Raw genomic sequence first — 22,354 nt, 5'->3', positions numbered from 1 at the left:
GGGCGGTCCGTCTGGCTGCTGAATAGCAGCTAAAGAAGGCCCCCACGGGCGAGACAAAAGACCCAGGAGGGAAGGGATGGGGTCGAGGCTCTAGCTGTATGTATGTGTGTGTGCGTGCGTGTGTGTGTGTGTGTGTGTGAGGGAGATGCAGGGAGGAGGGGAGAGGGTGGAAGAATGAGGCAGTGAATGGAGCGCCTTGTCACCAGCGCTATGGAAAGAAGCACAGAATGAAGTGGGAGAATGAAAGGAAAGTTCAAAAAGGAGCGGAGGGCAAGGAAGAGATCGGCCCGACCACCTGTCTCTCTCTCTCACTCTCTCTCTCTCTCTCTCTCTCTGGTTCTTTAACTCCCCTCCTCACTCCTCCTCCCCCAGACTTCAGGGGTGGTGGAGGAGTGGTGGTTGTCACTGGTCGTGTTTTTATTTCGGGGCCAGACAGTGCAGCATCAGCAGGATTTGGTTCAACCGTGTTATTTAACAGCATCAGTGACTGGAGGTTCAAATCATCAGGTGGCTCCTCCGGTTGACTGGACTCACAGGTGTCTCTGAGACAATATTAACAGATTTCAAGGTGAATGAATGACACCGGATCTTTTTCTATCCCTAATGAGAACTATTATTATTAAATTTTAAATAAAATCAGTGTAAATATCCCTTGTGTAGTGTAGGGAGAAAAACAGTCCTAAAGCACACCGCTGCCACCACTGGGCGTTTCTGTCCCGGTGACTGTTTACGACCAGGTCTACCATATAAAATGATAAAAAAAACTAAATTCAACACTCAAAATGTGTGACTATTTTGAAATACACACACACACACACAGACCTACTTGATTTCTATGAATCTAAACCGAAGCAGTTAAAACCACACGGCGACTCATTTCCTGCACTGCTTCATTTTTAGCCGCTGAGCTTTAAGGTGTGAACACACCCAAACATTCTAACAGCAGCAAAACAACCAAGTATAATGTGGTGTGAGATGGAGTCGAAAAGTTCCGTCAAAAGGTGCCTGATGTTAACGGAAAAAACAACAGTTTTATCGTCATATCTTTGTCAGGTGTTGAGCAAATATCACATTTTAATCAAACTATAACAGAAACAGATGAAGATTATTGGAACAGGTTTTAATCCAACTTCCCCAGGATTCTAACAGACACTATTTTTTAAACCAAAATTGAAACCTTTTTCTGGCATTTGTCTTAGAACGTTTTGACTAACATTTATTCATCAATGAAATATTTAAGTTTTTTATTCTATTTTTTTTTTCACAGAAAGGGGAGGAATTAACAAGACTGTGGAAGGGGACACAGTAGGCAGGGGCGGGAGGACGAGGGAGGGAGTGGACACCTGGACAAAGACACAAAGAAACTAAAGAGAGAACAAAGTAAAAGACACTTCAACCCAGCGAGCAGGGTGTCACGACGAGATGGAAGTAAAAAATAATAAGAGTCTGTTCGGATGCTCAGCAGACATGTGTCAACACAGTCTTTTTGGCCGAGTCACTTTCTATGACATCATCATGTCACAGAACCAGGGTAAGGCAGACGGACCGTGGGAAATTTACTCAGCTGCTGTGAGATCTGCTATTTTCTAATGCAGATCACACTTTACAACAATGCCATTGATTAATTGATTCTCAGATTCTCATTCTGAATAGGCATCGAGTTCCAGCGTGTATGGGCTAACCTGTTAGCATGGGCGCTACATTAGTGTACTGAGGACAGAGGGGGAAAAAGTGGACAAAAAATGAGTGGGACACCTGTGATTGCCTGCCATGTCACAGACTGTAAATACAAAAGTTGACCTTTGCATGCAGTACTACATGTGGCCAGTAGGAGCTGACTCTAGGTGAAAATTTCATTTAAAAATGTGTTTCTTTTCAGATGGAACATTCAGTGTGTTGTGTAAATTTGACTTAGTATTGTACTATATAAAGTCACTTCAATATCAGCGGTCAGTGTGCAACATGAGGCCTTCACGTTGGTGTCGCATTTGTATGGCATCTCCATATAACCAGCATCACATCCAGTATAAAATGTGGTATTTTTAAATGATCCGCACAGACACATTTCCACTACTACTTTTAAGTCATTGTTTAATAATCACATCTGTGCTCTTGGAAACCCCTCCAATGTTGACGTTCACACTGTGCCAACAATATTTATATAATCAGATCAGGTTATTTCCCAAGCACTATATTTTAAAGTAGTGCTGCAAGTTGTCAGGTAAACACTCTGCAGGCATTTGAATATCAAGGGTGTAACAGGCAGAACAAAAGAAGAAGAAGAAAAAAACCCCAACAACACACCAGGTTGTGAAGCCTGCTTCCTGATTGTTAAAAGACTGTTAAACGTTTCTTTAAGTTCCTCTTTATGTGTCTGTCACCACTCAACATTTGACTGCTGCAATCAACTGGCACTTTGAGGAAGTCGCACACACACGCACGCACACACGCAAGCACAGCTCGTGTCAGAGCCTAAATGAATATGCCTCACATCGGTTTTAGGGGCTTTGTTCCGGTCACAACTTGTTCAATTGATCTGGTGTGGAGATACAGATCAGGTGAGACGTGTCACTTGACAGAGACATGTGTCCAAGACCGGATTCATCAAATCTGGTCCCTTTAGGCTAGTGGTCTCAAACGTATGCCCCACAGGCCGTGTATGGACCGGAAAATTCTTAAATCTGAACCATGAGGATTGACGTCAATAATAATATGCGTCCTACTGTTTGTCATTTTAATCATCAAAATAAAAAATATTGTAATAAATCTATAAATTATTAAAATTAAATGATATACTTAACATCTAAATTATCGGGAGGGAGGGTTTATTGAGTATTGAACACTGGAGAAATGTATTATTGTTAGGTAAATATACCATAGACATCTGTCCACAAATATTCAAGATTAAAAGAAAACTAACTGAAACATCTCAAATGTATTTTAATATGAATTAAGAATAAAAAGCCTTGTATGAATAGCTAGCTAAATAGAGATAAATCTAGAAAAGCAAGAAATATAAAATGAAAAAAAAAACAAAAAAAAAAACAAAGCTAGCTGATGGTTAGCCAACACAGAGCTACATAACAGCCAAAAAGTAGTTAGAGCAGATGTGATAATTAGTCTGGATATATGGCTGGCTCCAAATCATATTAAATTAAGACAAAAAAGAGAATTTACTGCCCGGGTTGTAAACATGAAATGACATTTTGGTTAGGTTGGAATAGTTTGCCATGCCAGGCCTGTGTTCTCCTCTACAACAGTGTTTTTGATGCTGCAGGAGACCATGCTGTAAACAACACTTCAGCTGATGTTTTTTGTCCTCTCTGCAGAATTCCTCTGAAAATGCCTGCTATTGTCTGGCTGACTAAAGCAGGCAGCTCCAGACCAAGACGGCTGAGGAAAAGCCAAGGCACATGAAGAACCTATTAGGGGGCCTAGCATGAGCAGCAGCAGCAGCAGCAGCAGCAGCCCTTGGAGGCCGGCCAACTGAGTGTGTGAACAATGGGAACCCAGCTCAACAAAAACATCCTGCACAAGTGAGAGAATGGAAGGACGGCAGAGAGGGAGGGAGAGGCGAGGGGTGAGAGAGTGAGTGAGCTGTGAAGCCCGATCACTGCTCTGGACTGACTTTACTGCAACAGCCTGAAGTCGAAACAAGCCAAAAATATCATACATTTAAACAGCTACACAGAGACTAAGACTCTTCTGCTCCACTTGAGTTTAAATGTATGGAATCTACAGTATTGTTCCTTTGAAATATTCTTTGTTTTTCTTTTCTTTTTGCGGTGTTAATAGGTCTAAGCATGGGTGTGGACTGTAGAAATGAGAAATTAAATTTTAGCCCCTTACCCATCACTCTTTAACTATCTTTACCTAAACCCTAACCCATGAACATAACAGTAACAAACACAACATATTATAATAGTTTAACCCTAACCTGACCCTAAACCATAACCCCAACACTAGACACTAACAACCAACCATTAATGCTAAACCCAATCCAACTCTGACTCCCAATATCCTAACCTCTATACAGATCATAATTTTAATTCTAACACTCAGACTACTGTAACCCTAACCCTGTAACTCCAACCAAACCTAATGCTAATTCCATGCTAACATTTCTATAACCCCCTAACTCCTAACCTAGACCAAACCCTAACAGATTTTGGGTTAGAATTTCTGTGAGATTGTGGTACGCACTAGAGCAGTGATTATCAACTCACGGCCCACGGGCCAAATCCGGCCTACAATCCTATCCAGTCTAGCACATGAGTGCATTCCAAAATAAACATCAAATAATACTGTTATCAATTGAAAAGTACAGACTCTCCATTTAATCAAAATTAAGAAAAAAAATGTATATCCTTTCCTGTCGCTGTTTCTCATGAACATGAATGAACATGGGACCAGCGCCTGCTCTTTAACCAAATGCGTGCCATGTCTTAGCCCTACTTTGCATTCAGGCATTTGTTCCCACATATGTGTGTGACTATTCAAATGAATTGTGGCTCCAGGCAGCTGATCCCTGTCACACTCCCCTGACTTCTCCTGCTTTGACATGTCTAGATAATGATAAGACGACTCATGCTTCCAGCCATTCCATTTTATAATGACTACTGATGATGACACTGGGTATGAAAACGATGTCTTCTGTCTTGTCTTGTACATCACACTCAGACAGGCTAATACATACATATATATACATATATATTACCTAGAAGTTAAAATACCTTCTTAACTCTTCAGATCAGACTCGTCAGATTGTTTGTCGTCACAAATAGAATCAGGTGTGAAACACAGCAAATACATCTACCCGCTGTCATTTGTCTTTCTGTGCCAGAATTATACGGTGAAAAAGTGTTTTCTTCATATCAATTATTCATGATTAACCGCAAATAAATGAAATACAATTCATCACGATTAATCCACGGCTACCTTGGGATTAACCAGGTTGAAATCATTTAATCTAAATCCCATCCTTTCTAACCTCATCTCATCTCGTCAATCTCATCTCACATTGTTCCAACTTTTCTGGGTTTATCTCGTCTCACCTTGATGATTGATGCACAAAGATAAACACGTGACCTCAACATGACTCTTCAAAGTGATTATGTTTTCTTCCGTCACGTCTCTAAGCCTCCTCGATCTCACCACTGCCGTAACTGCAGGTCGACACCCAGTTCGTTTTGCAACCTGAGCAGGACAGACGTGTAGAAGGACAAAGCGCTTTTCCCACGACCCTCCCAGAGTCGTGCAATAACGCCTCAGAGGACGTGACTCAATCAGCATGAATTTTCTTAAACAGATGCTAAAAACCTGAGAAAAACAGAAGTGTTCACCACAGAACAACAGAAACCAGTGAGAGAACCAACGCTGAACTCTCAATGATTGACCAAACTGACCCAGACGGTTGAGGTTACTGGGACCACTGCTGTTCATCTTGTTTATTAATGATGAAAGGTTTGATATCAAACTCACTAAACTGTGAGTTGATCTTTACACAGATGATATTACCGTCTTCACTTCTGAAGAAATGTGCTCCAGGTTTGGTTGAAACAAATTCTAATCTTGCTTTAACTTCACGTTCCCTCTAAACAGGATAACAATTTACCAAAACAGTGACTAACTTCCCATAGACACCAATTATATTCTTGTTATTCTCTACTTCCTTTAATCACACTGTACTTCAATGGACTTCCATTCCCCAACCTTATGGCTACTGCCCATTTTTTATGGCGCCACAGTTTGTACTTTATACAACAACACAACAAAAATCGTTAAAATACCCGATATGAAATAATCACAATAAGATTTTTTTTCTCTTCCACTAGGTGAGGCTGTAGAGTGAGTAGTTGATAATAAACAAGTGAGTATATTACAGAGCCAGAAAGCAGAGAGTGAAATGAGAGAAATAAGTTGAATATAGAATAAATAAAAGGAGATGAAGAGAAGGAGACGCACTCCAGCATGGAGGAGCACAACGGACTCCTGCTAAGAAAGAGAGCAGGAGAGAGGCGAGGGGAGAGTGTGTGTGTTGGGAGGTTTGTGAGTGTGTGGGGGTAACATAAAACCAGCTCTCCCACAACAGACACAGGGGAGGGGACCCTTCTTTAAAACCCAGCCTACCCACAATGCACCGGGCTCTTTTATCCCAGCAGTGAAAGGATGAGGCCAGATGAATGACAAAAGGAGAGAATGGGGATCTGGGCTGGGCCCGGCTCGGAGGAAGACAGGGAGGGGGAGGACAGGGAAGGGGAGGAGGGGGGTGGTGTTTCCCAAACAGACTTTTTTTTTCCTGTGAGATAATCAGGAATGGAGGCCGGGAGTCAGGAAAACACGTCTCTCCCAGAAAAGTCACATGTTTAACACTGTGAAGCCTGACATATTTTTCTAAAAAAAACCATAAGTAAATTCTAAATATCTGGAACTGAGATGGTTATGAAATATACATAACAACATTTCAAAAATGGCACATAGTTTTATAGGGTTAATACAGTAAAAACTCTACATTGTTTGTGCACTTGAAGTTTTATCTGTCAAGTAAAGGGACAAAGAAAAGAACTGTTAGTGTTGGTCATTTTAGAACTTAAAGAATTGGAACCCGTATTCACCCCAGAAATAGTTGTTTTCCTCTGGGTCACATTCCCTTTTCTTTAATTTGCAGTGTTTTGCAACCAAGAAAATGTAAAATATTAGTAAAAACCTTGACTTTTTCTTTTCGAGGGGACAAATCTAGACTGCAGGCAGATCAGTCAGTTACACATACAGTCCTGCAGACTGAAGTCCACTGGTGTGTCCTCCTGACAGAAACAAACACAAAAACCAAGCTAAAATGTCGATTCACTGTTCCATGGTCACATGGAATCTCTGATGAACTCAGGTTCTGAAAAAACATGGTGTCTTTTTGGAGGACACAGAATCATCTTTGACCATTTCAGCACTGATTATGAGCTGAGAGCTGATCCTTCTTTATCCACTGCTAAGTCTGAGAACATACTGACCACACACTGCTGGAAACCTTAAATCTTTTACACTAGGTTTGGTAAATACTTCGAAGACAGTTGTTATCATTTCACCAAAATCTTAAAAGGTGTCTGAAGAACTCAAACACGTGAGGACACGTCTCCACAGCGTTGACATGTTTAATCTTCATCATCATCTAGGCTTGAACTGTGTTAGGTTTAATGTCTCCAAGCGACAGTTGTGAAATCACAGTCAACGTCAACTTTTTTAACCAAACTCGAACGGTGAAAAATACTGCAACAAGTTTCGATCCAAATCTGAATTCTCCAGGATTCTGACAAAATATAATTTTTTAAGCAAACTTTAATGGAAACACGATGAAAGTATTGCAGATTTTCTTCTTACTTTTCTTTTGGCAAAACTGCCAAAAAGAATAAAAGAAAAGGAATGTAACAGTTTCACTCCTGAGACGAGACAAAGAAGCAGGTTGAGACCTGGTGTTGAAGACCTCCATGAGAATTCCATAAAGAAAACATTCTGTGATGGGAACAGGGAACGTAAATATGAAGAGCTTTGTTATTTTCATAATAACAGATTGTTCTAGAAAGTTTTGATTTCCCGCTCTACTGTGAGAGCAGACAGGAGATCAATGCACAAACGATGAGACCCTGTCTGTAAATATTTGGAAGGTTACGCAGATAACAGATCGGCCAGCTCTCCGGTGCATTTCCACATTTATATTTTCTATTTACTGCGTTTGAATCTCTGGGAACAAACGTATTCTTACACCTTGATGGGAGTTTAATGATTTCTTTACTGGCTTGTACACAAACGTACAAAAATAATACAGCACTCATCTCCACATGACGTCATGTCATCATCACAGTGTTACAAACGTTCAGGAGAGAAAAAAAAAAGGAAAAATAAAAAGAATACAAACAAACAAACAAACATACAGAGCCGAACACGATGGAACATCTGCGTCACTCTGACTGGTTCCTCACCTGCTTGAAATGAAGCAAGAGCAGAAACTCAACTTTGTCCAAAGACATTACCATCATCATCAACAACAACATCATCATCATCATCATCTGCACTATTTTACTTTAAAAAAAAAAGAAAAGAAAACTCTTCTCACTCATGTACACCAATCCGGCCGTCGGCTCCTTCCGTCATAAATGTTATGACCCTGGAGACCAGATGACCACAAAACCGTGCAATTTTTTTAATCATGTTACAATGATTTTACCATCAAATGTATTATTCTCCTTTCAAAAAAACATGAAGATGGCACTTTGGGAACAAGTGCCCCGACATTCCATCATCATCACCACCATCATCATCATCATCATCAGTGTTGATATATATATATCCATATGTATATATACATACACCCAATCACAGAGATACAAGGATCTTTGTTTTTTTTAAAAAGAACATCACGTTCTCTTTTTCCCACAAAGTGACACATGTTAGGACATCATCACCTGGAGCATATAATTATACAATAGTATTTTGTTGTGTTTGCTTTTTTTTCTATTCAGAAAAAAAAAAATTTAAACAAACGTTGACGCATAAAAGCCAACCTTTTTTCAACAACAGTCATCAGTGCAATATTCAAAACAAAAAGAAAAGAAAAAAGACTAAAAAAACAAAAAACAAACCCATCAAGTTTAAGAACAAGCAATGCATATTGATACCAGATGTATACCTTGATGTGGTGGATCTATCGCTTGAGTTACAGGTTGATGGGTATGAGTGTGTGCATGTGTGCGTGTATGTGTGCATGTGTTGAGGGTCAAGGGTTGTTGAACGTAGGCAGTTCTCAGTCTGGAGGACTGTGAAAACACAGCAACACGAGGCCTCAGGAGAAGCACATGCACCTGCTGCCACTTTGACACCACAAACCACAGACTGTGTATAAGAAACGGACTCAGCAGAAGACCAGCAGTCATCTATTTTACAAGGTTACTTCTTCTTAAATGTTTTTCCCAATATGAAATCTATATACGGTGTCACTTTTGGTATGTCCTAATCCCATTTAGTAGAAAATAGGAAACAAAGCAATCTCCTGTAGTGCTTTATCTCTGTTTTCCTCTAAATATGACTTGATGGAAAATGTATATAGTCAATATTATTAGTGATGTGTTCATCAAATGTAGTTCTCCAGTGTATTTGATTTTACCTGGACTAACTATGGCAGTGATCATTTTTAAAAAGGATATTGAATCTGTAATAGGAGGCATTTATATGTTTCTAAAGAGAAAGAGTTGATAAAACACCTGTTTTTACTTCCTCAATGCAGAGCTTTGTCTTCATTCCCCCATTATTAGAACAGGAATTTAGAAAATCAACTTCTGTTCTCTGCGGAAAAAAAATAATTTAATTTGACTTTTTAAGAAAATAGTTGAATCTTCTAATTTCAAAGATGATTACTTTTTTAATTATTCCCATAAAAATATGAATTTACATGGACCCTCACTGACAACAAGCACCATTAGACTTCTTTTGGTCTTCAAATCTGTTTCTTATACAATATTAAAACTCTCTCACACACATGTTCACACACACACACACACACACAGCAGCTTCTCCTGAGCTGGACCAGTGCTGCTGTGAAGCTTCTGTACAACTGTTGGCCATTTGAGCAGTAGGCTTGATAAAAAAAAAATCACAACAACAATTATAAAAATTAAAAACACAAACAAGCAGCATTGATACAAATGTTAGGGCGCCATGACTTTCAAAATGCAGCAGGCAAAGTTTACGGAACCAAATTTTTAAAACTTTTTTTTTCCTTTTTTTGAACTGTGACATCCTGCAACAGTCATGTGATTTCTTAAAGTCTTCTTCATCCAACAGTATAAGTCCTGCTCAGTAGTAGAAACTATTCCAAAGCCTTGGCTCCTGCAGTTTACCCCCGTACAGAGTGGGGACGCGCAAGGCTCCGCATTTTGTGCAATAAAACTCCCTGCATTTATAAGTCATGCGATTAAAAAAAAAAGATTCTTTTTCAAATAAAAAAAGATCAAACAGGTTGATGAAGACAAAGACAGAAGGGGGCAGCAACAAGAGGCAGAAAGAGAGAGAGAGAGAGAAAGAGAGAGAGAAGCCTAGAGCAGGAAGAACAGCAGGAAGTGGTTTGGTTGTAGTGTAAAAGAATCTGTCCCTACTGAGGATGCAAAGATAGTCGCATCACGACAAGTCCATCTGCCAAAAAAAAAAAGTGGCAAATGTGGTGAGACAGCTGAACAACTTGAGAATACTTTAGAGTCGAGGTAGCTGGCAAAAGGCAACCAAACAACAGTCCTTTATCAAAGAAAGTGGGAGAGAAAAGTCCTCTTGAGGGTCAACAGGCTGTAACAGAGGAGGATTCTGGGATGTCTGCAGCGGTGGTGCTCAGGAGAGACGAGGAGGGCGGACAGTTTATCTGAAGCAGCTTTGAGTCACGCCAGATATTCTCACACTCATATATCATATAAAGATATATTTAAAAAAAAAAAGAAAAACAGAAGAAGAAGAAAAGGAAGAACCACAAGATATTCAACAACGCATCTTCTAAAGGTACCTTCATAAATAGACACAAAAACCCAGCCTGCTTTCACAGTGATGACTAGGATGTTAATAAAATACTGAAAGGAGATTATAAAGTGAATTCCAAATGATTTTTTTTTTCTTTCTTTAAATCTGATACAAAGCGTAAGCAGCGGTTCTCTCTCTCTCGCTCTCTCTGTCTTTTCTCATATATAAGTAACACAAACACGACCGTCGGCAGAACTGATCAGAACTGGCCTGAAGAGGATGTGGACAAAGACCTGCAGCAGGCCATTCACTCTGCCACGGTCTCTCTTCTCTCTCTCTCTCTTTTATTTTATATTAAAAAAATAATAGTAAAGCTATTGTGTACAGTACTTCACAACGTGGATGAAGTCAGTTGTTGTTACAGATGATAACAGACGTGTGTGTGTGGGAGGGATGTGATAAAACATAATGCCGCAACTCAAATCAAAACCTCTCGTTGCCAACAGGGGGCAACAATTCTTCTTCTCATGTTCCCGTGTCTTCCCTTTCTGATATTCCAGCATGCAGCCATGAAGCATCAAGTGCCGTGGGTTTTTTTAATTTACGGTATTTTAATATAAAATAACTTAGAAAGGATTTTAACAGGAGAACAACGAGGACAGAGGCGAAAATCATAAAATGAAAAAAAGTTAAAGTTGAAAAAGTGGAGCCGGCTGCACTCCTGAGTCCAACCGACGCACGCGGTGATCGGAGCAGCAGACACTGGGATGTTAATGTTTTTTCTAAGAGAGAATCTTAACATTCAAGAAGAAAGGCTTTAGTACCAACAAATTCACCCAGATGCTGTTTCTTTAGGGACAGTTTCGCTGCGCTAACGTGTGCGGACCCTGCGGTCCCGGGTGGATGGACTCAGGAGAGCAGAGTCTGGTTTCCACTAAAGGGGGGGGGCGGGCTGGGGTGGGGGGGCTCATTTGGCACAACTAAGATGATGGCAGGTTCTTTTTTGCTGCTTCTTTTAAAAAACAAAAACCCCGGTGGTGATTTTTTTAAACATTTCTGTGGTTGTGTTGTTAAGTTTCTTTCTCCACTTTTAGTTGCTGATGCTTTTTCTTTTCTTTTTTTTTTCTGTTTTTACCTGACAGCAGAGACAAGATCACCGGGCACCAGAGGAGTACTTGGCCTTGGTGATGAGGTATAGCACAATGTCCTGGTGGCCCCCGAAGGCGGCGATGTGTAAAGCGCTCCACCCTTCCCTGTTGGCCAGCCGGATGTCTGCGCCAAACTTCACCAGCAGTTTCACCAGCTCCAGGTTACCGTCAATGACGGACTGGTGCAGCGCTGTCTGTCCCTCCGGTCCGAAGGAGTTGACGTTGAACTCGCAGTTTGTCATGTTCTGCAGCAGGGAGTGCAGCTCCTTGGTGTTGCCCTTCTTCACCGCCTCCTGGAAAACCCTCTGCGGCGCGGAGCAAGTCGACACATCCGCCTGGCTCATGGTTGGATGCTGGGGGGAACCAGTAATCCTGCCTGGACTCTAAAGCTGATTTTAATAATAATAATAATAATAATAAAAGAAGGAAAAAAGTGTTGATGTTGATGATGATGTCGAAGTGTTCTCCCTGTGGATGGTGAGCGACTCAGAGTCTCACACTGGACTGGGACAGTTTAAGGCACTCTTCAGGACTAGCAGACGGGGAACGACGCACTGGATGTATATCCCAAAAAAAGGACAATAACGGAAACAACACACTCGGTGTGCAAAAAGAAAGTTAATATTTGAGAGGTCCTCAAGCGGTCCCGGAGCCCGGGGCTGTAGTTTCCCCTGTGTAGCAGCAGCAGGTAGCCTATGGCAGGGGATGGAGATGAGCGACACCTCCGGCTTGGAAGAACTAGACCACTAAGTCCACAGGACCGGCTCCTCGGAACTTAAACGCTCCCACCTGTTTCCTTGCAACACGTCCCGGCTCGGCGCCGCAGCTCATGTGGCCACGATATCTGGAGAGAGACAGAAGAGACAAGAAATGTCCTCATGAGTCCGACCGCACCACAAATTCCAGCACATCCACGTTTTGGGAGCCAGAAACCTGTGCGCACACGCGGTTGCGCACGGAGCCGAAGCTTACATTAGCCGTTATAAACGTGAGCGGAGTGGGACGCCTTACCTGTGACAGATGGACGGGTCCAGAAGCTACGCAAAACCTGTAGAAAAATCCCACCGCGTTGGCTCCGTCCTCCGGCGTGCACGCTCCGTCTGCGAGTCTCTGCCCTGCGCTGCGCTGTGGGGGGATATTTTACGCGTCCTTTATATGCATGACAATACCTTCCCAAAAGAATCAACTGTGGAGGAATGGGCGGAAACGCGGGGAGGTTATAGGCTGCCGGCTCGGTTAGAGGGAGGGACCAGAAGGACCCTGTGAATTTTGGAGCAAGAGGAGGTGCGGTCTAGCGACGGGGGGAGCGAGGGAGGGGAGCCAGAAAACACACACTCGCACATAAAGTTGCTGCAGAAATATTCAACGGGGACGCCCGCAGCAAATGGATCCTGAGATCTAGAGCCGATCACAGGAGATCCTCCACCAGGAGGTCGTCATAAAACTGACCAATCTCAGCGGAAGTGTGAAGGATTTTTACGCATGGGCTCTGTAAAGAAGAGGATTTTTGATCGGTTCAACTTTTTGACTCAAACATTAAAACACGTAAATTGATTTAACCCTGACACTAACGCAGTGAATAACATTCTCGTTTGCACCATTGAGTTTAGGGTCAGTTTTGGACTAGAGATGCATAAAACTCGTTCAGTCACAGGTTTAGATAAAGAAAATCCAGACATTATTATGCGTCTGTTGTCCTCAGGTTCACTTTTTGGACTAAAAAGTTTTAATCTAAAAAAAAAAAAAATCCATTCAGTGAAACATCAGTAAAGAAAACCTGCCATATATACTCATTGTGTGTAGGTTCCAGGTTGGATTCAAAATGACAATTATTGCGGGGTTAATGCATAACTTTAGTTCAGTGACATAAATCTGATTAAATTGGACTTCTTTTTATATTTTGCTCTGGGTTCAAGGTCACTTTTGGACTCAAACTGGACAAATATGGGTTTTCATTTAATATGTGACTCACTCAAAAAATTGGACATTCACATATTTTGTATTGTGTTTACGTTGGATATCGGAGTTAAATGTGAAAATATATGTGGTTTTTAATATATAATGTGAGTTTCGTGTGAGTAAATAGTTGAATAAGCTGAAATCAGAGCAGGAGTCCAGCTAATCTGGCCTCCTGTGACAAACTCGATTTACGCAGTTTTCCTATATTTCTGTCAAATCCCCGTGTCCATTCTGAATATATAAAATGGCTGCATGTATTCCTAAATCCTAATGTTCACAGGTGGAAGGCAGACAAGACGTGAAAAAGATAGTTAGTGCACATTAAACGTCATTTTTTTCAGCCTTTTGTCAGGACAGGAACAGCCTGAAGTGAACCAGAATGTCAGTGACCTAAAAAGAAAAAAGAAAAGAAAAGAAAGAAAGAAAAAACACTCGCTCCAAATGGACCGGAGATCTGAGTGTCTCCTTCTTTCTTTCGGTCCACATAAAGCACCTGTGCGGCGGCTGCTTCAATCATAAAGTGCGGATATATTCCAGTTGTTTTTCAATGGACGGTGGGACTTCAAATAACAAAAGCCCGGCGCTACTTCCTTTTTGCAAGTGAAAAGAGGTGACGCTGTGCGCAGATTGACACTCGGCTCCGCTGCCCCTCCTCACTGCCCCCGACACCGTGGGAACTGGGTGTCCGTGCGTGCGCAGAAGCGCGCGATTGTGCGCGTACTCGTGCGCACAGGTCTCTAACATGCGCCGAGGAAATGCTTAGGTGCAGAGAGTACAATGGGCTGAATATACACGAGTGTAGCACCACTGCTAAAACTGTTGTGAAGTACAATACCTTTAAAGCGTAATACTACTGCTAAAAGTCTAGGCTAGCCTTTTTTATGAGGTACAATACCACTGATTAAACTATGAGCTATTCTTGAGAGTACAAATACTTACTATACTTGTGCAGAAATGCTAGAATTATATGAGTAAATACATGTGCAAATAAACCATGTCTTCTGATGTAGAGACAGCACCAGGTCAGAGGGAGAACCTGGAACCCATAGAACACATGACCTCACAGTGACAGGTAAGTCCAACAAGTATGAACACACACCAAAATATAGATTAAAAAAAAGAGCATAAACAGAAAAAGCAGAACCAAGGAAAGTACAAAAATATTACATAATTCTGAGTGCAAAGTGGGCTGTAGAAAAAAAAAACAACTATATATAGAGCCTTACAGTACAACACAAATAGTAAAATATGTGGGCCACAAAATAGCACTACCAGTCCAAATATGGATTGTTCTGAGTGACCGGAGGACTACACATTTGGAAAAATGTTTAGAGTTTTGGTCCATCTCGTGGTCGGACCACTTGGTTCAAACCCAGATATTGTTGGGCAACAGAAACTGAGGGGAAGAAGAAGCTACGAACCCAAACACCTTGGAATGTAGAAACACATAACAGATTCTATGAGATGTACAAGCAAAAAAAAAAAAAAGGTCGCAGGCTCTCACTGACCAGCAAGTTACCACTGAGGTGCTCTGGTCATGGCACCGTCCCCACACACTGCTCCCAAGGCGCTCTTCTAAAGCTGCCCACTGTTCACTAAGATGATGGGTTAAAGGCAGAGGTCACATTTCACTGTGTGCAGTGGTGTGCTGTGTCACAATGACAAATAAATCACTTCACTTTAAACACCCGGTCCAAATAAAAAGCTCTTTAGGTGCCCTTTTGATTAAACATGTACTTAATTTGTATAAAGGTCCACATTTACTAGTGTACATGTGACCAACCTAGGCTAACACCCAGGGTTGATTGAGCTACAGAGAGGGGTTTTATCTACATTTTGAGAAGGAACGGAGAAGCATTTAAACCAAAAGAAAACAATAAAAACACATCAGCTGGTTAATGTGACACATGAATGCACGTGTGCAGCAGCAGAAGCAGAAGCAGCAGCAGGTTGAACTCCCATCAGCCTCTCTGGGGGCTGTTGTTGCTTCATTTCAACATCTGGGTGTGACACTTTATAAACCACGTTCTGCTCTAAAGGTTAGGTGGCTTTCACACCGTCTTCTGTTCCCACACTGTGTGTGTGTGACTCTCAACTGTACATTTGGCTCATGTCTGTGGCTACATCTGCTGCTCAGTGTGTGTGTGTGTGTGTGTGTGTGTGAGCTGAGCATCAGGCAGCGTGGGAGAGACAGCAGAACAGCTCATGCACAATTGAGGTCGACTCTTCAAAACACCTACAGAAAAACACAGCAGAGGAGAAAGTGAACACAAAGAACGTCAGAGTATTTTACTTGCCGTTCCTCTAAAGAATATGCAAAAGAATAAAGTGTGCACGCAGAACAAACACAGAGAAGACGAATCACTAAAAAACAATTAATGGATCTTTATGTTAATTCAATCAGTTCTTTTTGTTCCCATTGTCTTATTCCCCCTTAATTTATATATATAAATTACACATACATGTTATATATATTTCTTGAAAAGCTCTGGGCTATCTTTTAGTAAACGCTTGGTATTTTTGGCTTACCTGTATTCCTGCTACATGTTCACTTGGTTTAGATTACATTAGACTGGATTAGATTAGATTGGATTAGACTAGACTTGATTAGATTATACTTTATTGATCCCACACCGGGGAAATTGGGTCACAATGGGATCAGAAACGAGCTATTGTCGACGTGTTTATAAAAGTAGTAAGTAGTAAACCAGTTATCGAGACCATCAACTATGGTCTCGATAACAGGTTTACTGCATCCCTTATTTTTTTCCTATTGTTTGGTCCAGTGTAATAATGTCCCACAGCTGCAAATGCTGCAACACAATATTGTACAGAAAATGAATGCTATATGTTTGAAGGTGATACTGTAGTAGTCACCACAACAAATCTACTTAGAAAATGGATGTGGTAGTTTCAAAGTTCTCACACTAAAGTAAAGCATGTGGCTTAGTGTGTGTGTGTGTGTGCTGTTAAAGGTTAGTGAATGGTGCAGCAGAACATCTTCTGGAAAATGAGAAACATCTGTCCGCTATCACAGCTTGGCTACAGTGCGTCTGGACACTTGGAAAACATTTGCACAGACCGCAGGAGCCAAAAGTTTGCTTCAGATTGGAAGAGTTCTCCCCCAAACTCTGTGGCATTTGTGCTCCTCTGGCACCAGCCACCTCCTCCTCCCCCTGCCCCTTTTCCTCCCCCTCCTGCACCTCCTCCAAACTCCACCACCTCCCGTCTCCTTCGTCTATTCTTTATCCAGAGAGAGAGATACTGATGTTATATTTGTTCAAGGAGAACCCAAATACTTGGTTTTACAGGAATCCCTCTCTTCATCATCATCAGTTGTTTACTTCTGTGAAACAGGGGAGTGAAAAAAACAGCTACATTCAAATGATGCAAATCACAATTCAGGCAAGTTCAAAAGGAGATGTCCTGTACATCTTAATATTATTTTAAGTTCTCTCAATCACACTATATCCCCTCTGTCATTTATAAAGATGATCTAAAGTCTGGCTCAGGGGCCAATCGCTGCACCTAGACTGCATTAATGTGGCCCTTAAGGTCATGTTCATGTACTTCATTGATCTGAAAAACCCCCTGATGCACTTGGAATAATTTTCAAGACACTGTTATTAAACTTTGTACTTTGCTTACTTCCAGTTTTTTCTGCTTTCTACTCTTTGTTCATCAGTTAACTTTAAGTAAACTTTTGTCAAATTTATGGCTAATCTAACTAGCACTTTGTCACATAGGACTTAAGCTTGGTTATTATTTCTGATTAAAAATTAACTTTCTTAAAGCTATTTTGGCATTTAGCAATGTTAGGCTACTGCTAGGCTACCTTGGGCCAATGTGATTAATGCCACATGCCCTGAGATAAATAATAGAAATAAAAAACAATTATAATGCTGGATGGGTCAAAGGGAGTATGGCGAGAGGGAGGTGAATTTTGCAATGAAATGTAATGATTTTTTACACATTAAGATGAATCCAAAACATTATGCTGAATGAACACACACAGCCACTATTACTGACTTTATAACAGGAGGTCCCTGCTTTATCAATTTGGAGGTCCTTGAACCTAAAAGATCTTTGAGCTAGATATAAGACTGACCTGGGCATCGGCTCCAAAACTCCAGCTCTAAATGGAAAAAAGCTGAGAAAAACAAAACAAAACAAAGATAAGACCAGTCTATTCTGGCTGAATGTGAGCGGCCATGTCTCCATTCTTCCAGTCTGTGGATAAACAAAACTCTTTTCCTAAGTTTCATAGTATGTATGTGTATGTGCATGTGCGTGTGTGTGGTTGCACACAAGAAGGGACAAGTTAAGGCGCCTGGTCCAGACCAGACAGCAGAAGGCTCCAGCCAAGGATCAGACCCAGAAAACCTGGATCTGGGTGGTGTGAGTGATCCGTCCTGCATGTGTCGCTAAAGAGGAGTCAGAGGAGGAAAAGTCTAATTTTTCATCCTGACGCGTTGGCACAATTATTTATGAACATTCCTCGTGTCAGAAAGAGAGAGAGAGAGAGAGGAAGAGAGAGAGAGGTGTGTGACGTATGGCATCGCGGGCGGGGCTTGTAATTCCAATTCATTGGGCACCACGTGTCTGCAGAGCGTGGGAAAGAGGCGAGCTTTTCTTCCCAGCGAAGAAAGAGCGGGGATCAAATAACACGGCGCTGCAGCAGAGCAGAGTCTGCACAGAGGCTGCAGACTGAGGCAGCGAGACTGCGCAGGCTACTGCTGCTGCCGACACCACCAGGACCAGGACCGGGACCGGGACCGGACTAAAGTGACACGACACACATATTTCCGAATCAGAGTGACAATGTAAAAAAAAAAAAAAAAGTGTGACAAAATTAGGTTCAAATTCTTCCACTGCAAAGTGTAATTTAAGAAACAGTCAATATGAACTTAAACAAGTGTAGTAGCATACTACAAACAGGAGCCTGCAAAATGAATACAGTTAAACTTGAATAATAAAAAATAAATATTAAACAAAACACATTCAATTAATGCTAAACATAATTCATAAAAACTGGACAATTATTACAAAATCCTAAAACAAAATAATTTAAGTAAATTAGAAAAAATGTTACTACTTAATTATTAGGATATTAATAGATAAAAGTGGGAACGTTTCCAAATAGAAAAAACAACCAAGGTTGGTTTTCAACAGGTTATATTTAACACTAATGCGGATGAGATGGCTAAAATTCATATTTCAGCCTGAGCTGTTAACAAAAGAATGGTTACAAAAACATTTACCACTTTTGCTGTTGCTGTTTTTAATGAAGCTCCGGCCTGTGTTTTGACGTCAGCTCTGATCAGACCTGCACTAACTTCTTCTCACACCTGAATGGAAACAGAAAAAAATGAAGACATTTGTTTCCCTGACACATATGAAAAGAACGAATAAAAGTATTAATGAAACTGAACTGTTTTTGTTTTTTATTCTCTTTTTGCTGCCTTTCAAAAACTGACTGTCGGTGCTAAAAACACCAGTTGGTTAGATACACCCAATGGAGTGGGGCTAGTTTTAAGCTAACATTAGCCATTTGCTAAACAATAATATCCTTCTAACAATGTAAAGCAATTTTACTACCTGGTAATTTTAGGTATGTGTTCTAAATAGGCTTCCTTTCAGCTACTTCTAGGCTAACTACTATTACTCTTTTTTTGTCTACTTCTTGGTTTACTTTCAAGCTAAATTATGGCTAACTTGGAGCTATTTCCAGGATATCCCTTAAACATCGTAACTGACTTTTAGATTTTGTTTGTAAACCACTAACAGATAAAGCTAACTTTTAGCTAACTTGTATGTATTTATTGTTTTTTCTAAATATAAACTAATTTATTTTTATTTATTTTTTTGCCTTAATTTTATACTTCTCCAGAACTGTGTGGTTTGGGGCAACATTTACTTGTAATTACACAAAGATATTGTCTGAATCATCTGATGAGTCTACCACAGAGGCCTTTAATAAGGGGGCTGAGACACTAAATGAGTCCATGAGGGGCCTAGAGAGGGGTTAGCCTAATATTACATTCAAAATATTAAAGTAATTTTTAAACTGTACTAGGCTTTGTTTAAGATAAGAAAAGCATAAATATAAATATATATTTACATATATGTATATTTACGTATATATATATAGATATATACACACACACGCACACACACACACATTGCGTCCCCTGGAGGCTGCTTTTAGGACATCACCTGTGCTCTGTGTTCGTCACTGACATAATCCACATGATCTTGGTAAAGAACAGTGTGACAGCCTATAGATGTCAGATATAATCAGGGCTCAGCAGGTTCACACAGAACCAGCAACAATGACCAGTAGAAGTCACTTTAACACCTTTGAAATTGTATCGTTCACATATGATAATATAGATAATGTACATAGGAGATAAAAATGGTATTATAGGTATCTGCCATATGGTTGGTGTAATTTTACTGACCTTGTTTGTACCTCACATTCTGCAACAGGAGAGAAAAACATGTTTCCCCTGCAGTGAATGAACTCTTCAAGTTACAGCCTTTCAGCAAATGTTGTATAATGTCTGCATTCTTGTCCAGAGTCAGTTTATCTTTTCCACTCTATTTCACTGGAAAGATATTAAATAGGACATAGTTTTTCAAAATAAATCAGAAATACACCATAAACCAAAGGACAATAGAAAACAATGTTTGTTTAAACAACAATGGTTGAACCTCAGCAAAAACATAAACCAAATTTGCCAGAAGATAAATACTAACAAAGACACACAAGGCTTAAAGTAAAAAGAATACGGCAAAAAGGTATTTTAACAAGAAATAGATAAACAATAATGACCATTATCCTGGTGGTTAAATATTAGAAAAGAAAATAGCAAAATATGAACAAATGTTGCCAAACAAAGTACTAAAACCTAGATAAGAAATAGTGAGTATAATTCTGACTTCGCTAAAAGTGAATGACACTTAAGTGACATTCAGCAATTGTTTAAAAAAGTACCCACAATGTAGTATGGCTTGGGCCACAAGGTAACAGTTAGCCAAAGATAACATACCATTACTGACCAGATGCAATTAGAAGTTATATAGATAGCCAAATATACTTTTTTATATGATGAAGTTTGACAACAAATTTACAATGTATATATATCTTTTATCACTGGCCATTGTGCATACATCTTCGTGACACGGCAGCTCTCTGCATATGCTGTAGCGGTGATCCAAAGTTCAACCTGTCTGTGGGAATAACAGCAGCACTTCACACGAAATTGCAAGTGATCAATAAAACACAGAGCACATCTGGTTTTGGTTGGGGCCTCTTTCAGGGAGTGTGAAAAAGATTCAAAGTCAGCATCAAGCACATGCTGTGTAGATGACACTGGAGAAATCTGTATCTGTAACATTTTCCACTTTTTTTTAAAAAACCCTTTTGGGCGACAACTTTTCCGAGATCTGAGTAATCCAGTGTGGGGCGAATGACAAGAGAAGAGTGAGAGAGAGAAGAAGGTCTGAGATAATGTGGAGGGATTCAGGCAGTGTCAGTGTTGGGTTACCCTCTGACCTGTCAGTGCAGGAGCCTGGGGGCAGAAAACCCCCTCACTCTCAACGTTACATGTGACAAACTTCAGAGGAGCTTCGGTGATCTCATCAATCTGTTCACTGTCTGCTTTGTTGAATAACGCAAAATCAACAGAATTATAACAAAAGCAAAAGTAAAAATAATTTATTAACAGATTTAAAGTTATAACCTGAAAAACAGACCTGAAACAGGCATGAAATTACCTTAAAAAATCAGAGTGTACAATATAAAAAACAAAGTGACCAAAAGAATAGTCTAGTCATTATTAAACTGTATACTGTATTTACCAGCATGACAAGTTTTAGAAAAAGAATTTTAAAAATAATATATTTCACTGATCAATCCACTCACACAACATGTTCTCCCACTTCTTCTCCAGGTACTCTGGTTTTCTCCCACAGTGCAAAAGAGCTATTCACTCTAACTTGACCGTACAGGTGTGAATGGGAGCCTGAATGGACTGTATATGCTGCCCTGTTATGGACTGAAAAACCATCCTTTTGTGAGCCACCAAAACTGAAAAAAACATTAACTGGATTTCAGTCCTAAGACGAAAGACTGAGAGTTAGGTCGTGACCTGTAAACCGTTCTTGGAGGAGTGTTTCAAGTCAATTGGAGGACGTGGAGAGAAACAAGTTTAATTAAAAAAAAAAAAAGAAAAAGAAAACTTGTGGGCTTACAGCATCTTCGTATGTACCATGACAAATAAAAAGTGTTAAATTCCTGAAAATACCTGATGTGAAGATTTACTAAGGATCAAAGAAAGCAGGCTAACAAATCCTTCTAATTCAACTTTAAGCCCATGAGTAAAGTAACTCATTTTTGAGAAAACTCTTTAACCAACAAGGAAGTCTGAACACTGTTGGTAACAGCAGTGAGGAGGACAATCATCCTGTAAGACCAGGTGTGTCCCAGGAAATTGGCAAAGCTCTGTGTGGTCCACCACAAGAGTTCGTACTGCCAGGACCAACAGGAATGAGACTAGAAGGAAAGAAACACATCAAAGATGACGGTGATGTTTTTTTTTTTTTCACCATAATTAAAACTCAGGCGGCGTAAATGCATCTTACGTGGTTCACTGCTGCTGCAAGGCTGTAACTGAGTCAGTGTCGGCGTCTGTTATCTGTAAAACATCCTGAAACATTGAGAGGACACGCCCAAAGTGAGAGCCCTCCCAGAACAC

General features: G+C 40.4%; 3 protein-coding genes across 6 annotated transcripts in view; 1 reads left to right on the top strand and 2 right to left on the bottom strand.

Annotated features, from left to right (window-relative positions):
* Positions 1-22,354, top strand: part of LOC103389163 (threonine synthase-like 2) — a 649,915-nt gene that overhangs the window by 21,307 nt on the left and 606,254 nt on the right. The gene's annotated exons all lie outside the window — the stretch shown is intronic.
* Positions 7,763-15,416, bottom strand: nrarpa (NOTCH regulated ankyrin repeat protein a). Its single transcript, XM_008324541.3, has 2 exons — positions 12,648-15,416; positions 7,763-12,480 (listed from the first exon to the last, which is right to left on the bottom strand). The coding sequence occupies exon 2, from the start codon at positions 11,978-11,980 to the stop codon at positions 11,642-11,644; it is 339 nt and encodes a 112-aa protein (XP_008322763.1). The 5' UTR covers positions 11,981-12,480; positions 12,648-15,416; the 3' UTR covers positions 7,763-11,641.
* Positions 21,288-22,354, bottom strand: part of exd3 (exonuclease 3'-5' domain containing 3) — a 47,618-nt gene continuing 46,551 nt past the window's right edge. For all 4 annotated transcript variants that reach the window (XM_025062835.1, XM_017038431.2, XM_008324538.3 and 1 more), the window contains exons 21-22: positions 22,242-22,354; positions 21,288-22,152 (exon numbers count right to left, since the gene is read on the bottom strand). The exon at positions 22,242-22,354 is cut by the window's right edge and continues 242 nt beyond it. In XM_025062835.1, the coding sequence (XP_024918603.1) occupies positions 22,247-22,354 (108 nt within the window). In that variant the 3' untranslated portion in view covers positions 21,288-22,152; positions 22,242-22,246. The remainder of the gene's footprint in view (positions 22,153-22,241) is intronic.

The sequence above is a fragment of the Cynoglossus semilaevis genome, chromosome 14 (assembly GCF_000523025.1).
Source record: "Cynoglossus semilaevis isolate Cse_v1.0 chromosome 14, Cse_v1.0, whole genome shotgun sequence".
In the NCBI taxonomy this organism is placed as follows: Eukaryota; Metazoa; Chordata; class Actinopteri; order Pleuronectiformes; family Cynoglossidae; genus Cynoglossus; species Cynoglossus semilaevis.
Note: the sequence above shows the minus strand (reverse complement) of the source record. Positions and strands in the feature narration are given on the sequence as shown.